Below are 7,947 nucleotides of genomic sequence, written 5' to 3' on the forward strand. Positions count from 1 at the left end.
CGCGAGTTTTCCGGGACCCGGCGCCCCACCCGGGGGCTCTGCGGTCGCCAAGGGAGCGGGAGCGGGTGCTGCGGAGCGCCTGGTGCCCGTTCCCACGGCCTGGGGCGGGGGTCTCAGTGGGGCGGCCAGCATCTCCAAGGGGGGGAGCTTCGGGCAAGGGGTCCGGGATGGAGGGGTAAGAGACCCCCACCCAGGCTTCCAGGAGGGTTGGGGGGGGCTCAGGGTCCCGGCGGGGGCCCACCTTGCACGAGTACGTGTGCTGCACCGGGTCCACGTTGAGAATCTCCTCCACAGTGCCGGTGAGCACCACGTTCGCCTCCTCCTCCCGCCGCTCCAGCGCGCGTTCCGGGCACGTCCCGTCGGCGCTGGGCAGAGCGCGCGCAGCCACCACCAGGAGCAGCAGGAGCAGCTGCAGCGGGGCCGGGCCGGACCGCCGCAGGCTGGCCATGGCGCGGGCCGAGGACGGCGGAAGGCGGCCAGAGCAAGCGCGCGGGCCTGGCCGCGCCGGGAACGGGACTAGACAGGACGGGACGCAGCTCCCGGGAGGCGGTGGGAGCGCGGGCGGCGCGGGGGCGGGACCCGGGGCAGCCCCGCCCCCTCCCCGCCTCCCCACCTCCCCCCAATCCAGCTACCCAGCCCGCGCCGGTCCCCGGCCCGCCCGGCGCCCTGCGACCCGCGCCGACCGCGAACAAAGCGCCGGGACGGCGGCGCCGGGCGGAGGCCCGGCTGGTGGGAGGGAGGGGGCCGGACTGGGTCGGGCCAAGGTGGGTGGTGGGACTCGCAGGGCGGAGGGCGGACCGAGCGGGCGGGTGGGCGGACCCGGGGGGTGGGGGGTGCTCTCTTCTGCGGCGCGCCCCCACTGACTCCCCTCCCCCTCCCGCGCGGACGTCTCTCCCCCACCCCGCCCCCCCGCCCAGGAAATGCGGCTGCAATCGGGTTAATGCATAATCTGGAGGCGACGTGACGGGACTTCCAAGGGGCTCCAGGCTGTGCCGTGGCCAGAGCCGCGGGAAGGGGCTGCCGGGTGCTGGGACCCCGCCGTCCCTCGGGCCCTGCGGGACTGCGCCCCTCCCCTGGCGGGAGGAACCCGCTGGGGCACGACAGCCTCTTGGAAAACCGGGGCCGCAAACTCGCCGGGGCCCGGGACCCCCAGCCAGTTCAGGCGAGTAGGCGGCCCCCGCAGGCCGCGCCCCCGGCGGGCTAGGACCAATGTGGGCTGGGGGCCGTGGTGATTGGTCAGAACGGAGCGCAGACCCGCCCACCTCCCGTTCCCGGGTGAGCTGGGGCCTCACTGCAGGGCGGAGGGCTCCCTCTACCGGCCAGCGGTGACAACGTGGGGCCGGCGGCGGACGGACAGCCACGCCCCCTCTTCAGCCCCGAGAAGAGCGCCTCTCCAGCCTGCCGGCCTGGATAACCCGGGTCCGAGATCGGGTCCGAGATCGAGGGGGTACAAATGAGAGCCTAGCTTAGCTGGAGATGGAGGGAAGGGAGAGGCTACCCCTTCTGTCCCGCCAGGGCTGGGTCGCCGGCACACCCCCTCAACTCCGAGCCAGCCACAGATCTCTGAAGCAATGGAGGGTAAGTGGCAGAAGAGCCCCCCTCTGGAGGAGGACCCTACCTCCCCAGGCCCTGGTGGGAGGGTGCCACCAAGGGTGTATGCTCACACTGGCTAATTTGTCTTATGACAAAGAAGGGACCCTGGTAGGGACCCAGGAAATGAAACTGGAATCAGGGGAGCACCCCACCCCCCCACACACACACACAGCTGCCTGTCTACACATATTGGTCACAGATAAGCCAGACCTAGAAGTCCCTTGGCCTAGATACAGAGCCCCACAGACCAGAAAAGGGGCTTCTGGGCCTCCAGCCAAATTACCCTTACAGTCTGAAAGCTGAGGTCTGAGTGTCCTCAGAGAAGTATGTTCTGAGCGTCCACCCCCCACACACACACACTCCCCATCTTGCCTGTGTCCAAGGCTGACTCCATCTGGCTCCTGTAGAGCTCTTGGGAAATTGGTATAGAAAGAACCATTCTATGTGGAAGCAGGTGTGTTTCCACCTATGTGGAAATAGGTGCCCCCCACCTGGGACAAGCTCTTCCATATGAACTAGAGGAACCCCCCATCCCGGGAGGCCCCTCTCCTGCTGGCCATGGTCTCTCCATTAAGTAAAGCCCTGAAGGCAGGTGTATCTGCTGGAGAATAGTCTCCATTTAGCAGTTTGAGGGACAGTGATGTGTGTGTTCAAGGCCCTGCCCGTACCCCTCCCTAAACCAATGCAGACTGGTCAGGGCAGGCTGATGGATCCTGGAGGGCCATGAGGCCCCAGGGCCCTGGCTGGTTTGGAGGAGCCTGCTTCACAGCCCACCGAGGCAGGCTCTAGGGCCTCACCCTCTCACTATTTCCAGGGGTGCTGGTCCCAGCAGGAACCTGACCACACCTCCCCCCACCCCACCATACTGTCTGCTGACCCAGATGTAGGGAATGGGAACCAGTTGTGCAAAGGCTGATTCTGGCTCAGTCTGGAGATAGAGGTGGGCTCCAGCAGATGTGCCTCTTTTCTTTCTCTAGAAGTTAACTTCCCAAAGGTGTGGGGACATCTTCAATTTGTCCAAGGTGTGGATGGGAGTAGATCTCTATTTTGATCTCACTAGTCTTGTCCCTTAACTTGGCAACCCCAGCCTACTGACCACCCAGCGTCCCTGGGTCTCCTTATCCCACTTCCTCCTCTGTCCCTCCCTGTCCACATCAGCAGGGATGCAGAAGTGAGGGGTGCTGGGGGAAGGACCAAGCAGAAGGAGCCATTTCATTTTGTCAACTTTTATTACCCATACTTGGTCAAGGACTTGGGTGGGTGGCTCTCAGCACCGCCCTCCTGGTCCTGCCCAATTCCCACCACCACCCCGCAGGCGTAAATTCATGAACACAGTGCACTGGGGTGTGAGACCATACTCCCCCAGCTGGTGCTTGTCCTCCATGGGCTTCCCTTCAAAACTCAGCCAGAACAGGTCAGCCTGCACGTGCTCCTGCTGGCACACTTGCTGCTTGAGCTCAGCCACAGTCTGTGTCAGCCGGACCTCGTAGGCGATACTGCGACCCTTATTGTTTCTCACCAGGATGCTCAGGGGGTCATTACAGTTCTTCACCACTAGCAGGACTGTGCTGCCAGGACACAGGCCCTGCCTGATGAGGGAGATCCCATCCTGCAGCACTGTGCCAGCTGGGTGGGTAGCCAGGCGCTGTTGGAACGCAGGCACGCCAGTTTTCAGGGCTATCTGCTGCTTCAGCTCCGATGCCAGCATAGAGTCCCTCAGGGGCACCAGGAACTCCTCACCTCCCAGCATCTTCACAGTCAGGTTCCCAGCCTGTGGGCATCACACAGACTCATAAACCTCACCATCAGTCCTGGAGCCTCTACATGCAGATCATTGGCCACAGGGAAAGCTGTGCTCTCCTCCCCACCCACCAGGAAAGGAACCCCAGGCACTAGAGGGAAGCAGGGAGCATTTCCAGAAGAAAGGCCCATCCCCCAGGACCATCACCTCACCTCCTCAGCCCACTAAGATGCCTTCCTGTGCCAATGCCAAGGGATCTCAGAATTCAACACTGGCAGAACACACTTTCCCAGACCCAGAGCTCAATCTCAGAAGCGGCCCTGCCCCTCCCCTCATGCTTAGGGACCTGGGGGAGCTCTGAGCATCTCCACTTGCCTGGCTCCACCCTTGGAAGACCCTAGCAGTAAGATAGGAAAAGAGCCTGGTACAGAGCCCACCTGCCCCCCTCCTGTCAAACACCCCTTACCATGGCTGTAGGCTCCAGCACCAAGTCCTCCAGGGGCACAGATGGATTGGCTGCCTCTCAGCTTGCAGCTACTCTCCTGTTCAACCCTTTTATGAACCTGAGCTGATCACGTCAGAGGGCAGTGTTGGGGAGAGAGCCTGACCATTGGCTGAATTTAGCTTCGGTTTCAGTTTCCTTTTCCCAGGGAATGCTCCTGTGAGTAGCAGAAACAAAACAGTAATAAAGAGCTGGGATTACCCACCTGCCCAGAGATTCAGGACAATGCTCTCACCCTGTGTTCATTCAGAAACCCCCGTAAGTGTCTAGCACTTCAGGTTCTTTACAAGCTACACGGAAGTCATAACAGAAACTAATGACTGGAAACATTCACTTTCCATTTACCAATTTGCAAAATTAGTAAGTTTGGAAAACATTGCTCTAATTAATTCAGAAATAACAAACAAGTGACAATCCAAACTACCCAGAGATTATCACCATTGCTTTAGGACGGTATTTCTTCACATTGTTTTTTGTTTGTTTGTTTTAATGAAAGAGCTATATCTCTTATTTTCTATAAGAATGAATTCATGAACACTATCCAGAAAGTGAAAAGGCTTTTCTCAAAATGGAAGAAAATATTTGCAAATCATAAGTCAGATAAGGATCTAGTGTCCATAACATATAAAGAACTCTTAGAACTGAACCATAAACAATATAAACAATTCAATAAAAAATTGCGCAAATGGGGGCACCTGGGTGGCAGAGTTGGTTAAGTGGCCAACTCTGTTTTGGCTCAGGTCATGATCTCAGGGTTGTGAGATTGAGCCCCATGTCAGGCTTTGCGCTCAGCCTGGAGTCTGCTCAGGTTTCTCTCTGCCTCTCCCCTGCTCACTCTTTCTCTCAAATAAATAGATAAATAAATCTTTTTTTTTTTAATTGGGCGAGTGTTTGAATAGATATTTCTCTGTAGAAAATACATAAATACACATGAAAAGATGCCCAACATCATTAGTCCTTAGGGAAATGTCATTAGGGAAACTTAGATCAAAATCACAATGAGATACTATATCACACTTATTATTATAGCATGACTATAATTAGCATGACATATATAGCATGACTATAATATATTAGTATAATATAAAGTAATAATTCAAAAAGAACAATAACAAGTGTTGATGAGGATGTAAAGAAATTGGAACATACATTGCTGATGGTAATGTAAAAATGGTGCACCTACTGTGGAAAACAGTGTAGTCACTCCTCAAAAAGTTAAACAGGATTTTCATATGACCCAGCAATTCCATTCCTGGGTATATGTCGAAAAGAATTGAACACAGGTGTTCAGAGAAGTACTTGTACCCAAATGTTCATAGCAGCACTATTTACAACAGAAAAAAAGATAGAAATTGTGGAAACAACCAAGTCCATCAACAGATGGATGCATAAACAAAATATGATACGCTCTTATGATGGAATATTATTGAGCCATAAAAAGGGATGAAGTACTAATACCTGCTACCACATGAATGAATCCTGAAAACATTATGTTAAGTGAAATAAGCCAGACACAAAAGGCCACATATATCATATGATTCTATTTATATGAAATATCCACAATAGACAAACCCATAGAGTCCAGTAGTGATTGCCAGGGAATGATTGCTTTATGAATATGAGGCCTCCTTTGAGGGTGATACAATGTCTTAGAACTAGATAGAGGTAATGGTTGTACAATGTTGTAAATATACTGACTCTGAGTTATGTACTTTAAAATGGTTAAATTTTTGTTATATGAATTTTATGTCAATAAAAACAAAGCCAAAGAAATTAACTCATCCTACTCTTACCATTTTGTAACCTGCTTCATTCAAAACAGTATATCATAAACATTTTTCCATATTAACAGATACTTCTATGCAAGTTTTTTTTTTAATGGCTGGATATATTCCCCATGGCATAATGAATCCATTATAGTATAGAGTGGAATTTAGTTAACCAATCCCATATCATTGACTGTATCGGTTGTTCCCAAATTTTTGCTAAAATAAATAACATAACAGACATATGTTAGCTAAAAATAAAGAAATAAAATTTAAATAAATAAGAAAGTAAATAAATAATTTTGAAATAAAGAAGCAAAGGACTGGAAAAATAAATTTCTGAATATGAATCTTGGCCATTTAACTTCCCCACCCACAAAAAGATTTCATAGGGCTCCAAAATTATGAACACACAAAGAACAAACAGAGGGGCTTAAATGTCTTTCTTTTTATTATTATTTTTTTAAGATTATTTATTCATGAGAGACACAGAGAGAGAGGCAGAGACACAGGCAAAGGGAGAAGCAGGCTCCCCACAGGGAGCCCGACGTAGGACTCGATCCTGGGTCTCCAGGATCACATCATGGGCCAAAGGCAGACGCTAAACTGCTGTGCCACCCAGGGATCCCATCTTTTTATTATTTTAAATGTATATCTTGACTCGTTCCTTGCATAAATAATATTGCTTTTATGAAAAGGAAACAAAAAAAAAGGAAACCATAAACATTTATTTATTTATTTATTTATTTATTTATTTATTTATTTATTTATTTTCATAAATGTTTATTGAAACAAGAATAAAGAGCAGCCTGCATGGCTCAGCGGTTTAGCGCCACCTTCAGCCCAGGCGTGACCTGAGACTGGATTGAGTCTCATGTTGGGCTCCTGCGTGGAGCTGCTTCTGCCTGTGTCTCTGCCTCTCTCTCTCTTTCTCTGTGTTTCTCATGAATAAATAAATAAAATCTTTTTTAAAAAAGTAAGAAAAAAATACAGAATATGAAAATTTGCCCCTCCATATGACCATTATTAAACATGGTATTTGATGTCTTCTGATTTCTTAATACTGACATATAGTACTAGAATCTTCATTTTCTTTTAGTTACTTCATCCATGCCACCAGTTGTCTTCCTACTCTTGATAGGAAAAAGTAAATGCAAAGGCATTAAGGAAGCAAACCGACAGAACCTGTCTCCGTTTCCTGGGGCTGTCGTAACAAATTATCACAAATGAGGAACTTGCAACCTTGGCAAGAGGTTGAAATGCAGGGGGACTAAATGACCAATATTGTCAGCTGGTTAAAAATAATTTTATGTGGCTTACAGAAGACAGGAATCGGGATCCCTGGGTGGCGCAGCGGTTTAGCGCCTGCCTTTGGCCCAGGGCGCGATCCTGGAGACCTGGGATCGAATCCCACGTCGGGCTCCCGGTGCATGGAGCCTGCTTCTCCCTCTGCCTGTGTCTCTGCCTCTCTCTATCTCTCTGTGTGTGACTATCATAAATAAATAAAAATTAAAAAAAAGAGAGACAGGAATCATTTGAAATATAAAGATACAAGAAATTGGAAAGTAGAAGGATGGAAAGAAACATACCATATGACTATTAACTAAAATGAAACAGATGTGACCATATCAACAACTTTAGCTTTCTGCTGTAGGCTCAAGTGGCTGGTGTCAGAATGGGCAAGTTCGTGAAACCCGGGAAGGTGGTGCTGGTCCTGGCCGGCCGGATGCTACTCCAGACAAAAAGCAGTCATCGTGAAGAACATTGATGATGGCACCTCAGACCGTCCCTACAGCCATGCTCTGGTGGCCTGAATTGACCGCTATCCCTGAAAAGTGACAGCTGCCATGGGCAAGAAGAAAATCGCCAAGAGGTCAAAGATCAAGTCTTTTGTGAAAGTTTATAACTACAATCACCTCATGCACACAAGGTACTCTGTGGATATCCCCTTGGACAAAACTTGTCAACAAGAATGTCTTCAGAGACCCTGCTCTTAAACGCAAGGTCCAAAGAGAGGCCAAGGTCAAGTTCGAGAAGAGGTACAAGACCGGCAAGAACAAAGGTTCTTCCAGAAGCTGCAGTTTTAGATTTCTTTTGTTTCAGTCATTAAAAATAAAAAGAAAAAAGAAAAAAACACAATTTTATTAACACATCAACACAGAAATTTTATAAGCAAAGTGCTACAGAGACACAAAACGTCATGTAACAATAAAAGGTTGAGTTCACAGGTAAAATAAAATAATTTTAAACTTGTATGCTCCTGATAATATGGTCACAAAATACATAAATTCTAGTCACAAATATTAGCATTCCATTTATAAAATTATAACAGCCACTTATAAAGG

At 49.9% G+C, this 7,947-nt stretch overlaps 2 protein-coding genes and 1 pseudogene across 3 annotated transcripts in view; 1 reads left to right on the top strand and 2 right to left on the bottom strand.

Moving 5' to 3' along the window:
- AGRN (agrin) overlaps positions 1-601 on the bottom strand; it is a 34,062-nt gene extending 33,461 nt beyond the window's left edge. For both annotated transcript variants that reach the window (XM_055305851.1, XM_055305850.1), the window contains exon 1: positions 242-601. In XM_055305851.1, the coding sequence (XP_055161826.1) occupies positions 242-448 (207 nt within the window). In that variant the 5' untranslated portion in view covers positions 449-601. The remainder of the gene's footprint in view (positions 1-241) is intronic.
- A 2,204-nt stretch (positions 602-2,805) lies between these two features.
- ISG15 (ISG15 ubiquitin like modifier) lies at positions 2,806-3,902 on the bottom strand. Its single transcript, XM_055306134.1, has 2 exons — positions 3,801-3,902; positions 2,806-3,364 (listed from the first exon to the last, which is right to left on the bottom strand). The coding sequence occupies exons 1-2, from the start codon at positions 3,801-3,803 to the stop codon at positions 2,861-2,863; spliced, it is 507 nt and encodes a 168-aa protein (XP_055162109.1). The 5' UTR covers positions 3,804-3,902; the 3' UTR covers positions 2,806-2,860.
- A 3,351-nt stretch (positions 3,903-7,253) lies between these two features.
- On the top strand, positions 7,254-7,689 carry LOC129497316 (60S ribosomal protein L27-like; annotated as a pseudogene).
- Positions 7,690-7,947: the final 258 nt, after the last annotated feature.

Source organism: Nyctereutes procyonoides, unplaced genomic scaffold, assembly GCF_905146905.1.
Source record: "Nyctereutes procyonoides isolate TBG_1078 unplaced genomic scaffold, NYPRO_anot_genome, whole genome shotgun sequence".
NCBI lineage: Eukaryota > Metazoa > Chordata > Mammalia > Carnivora > Canidae > Nyctereutes > Nyctereutes procyonoides.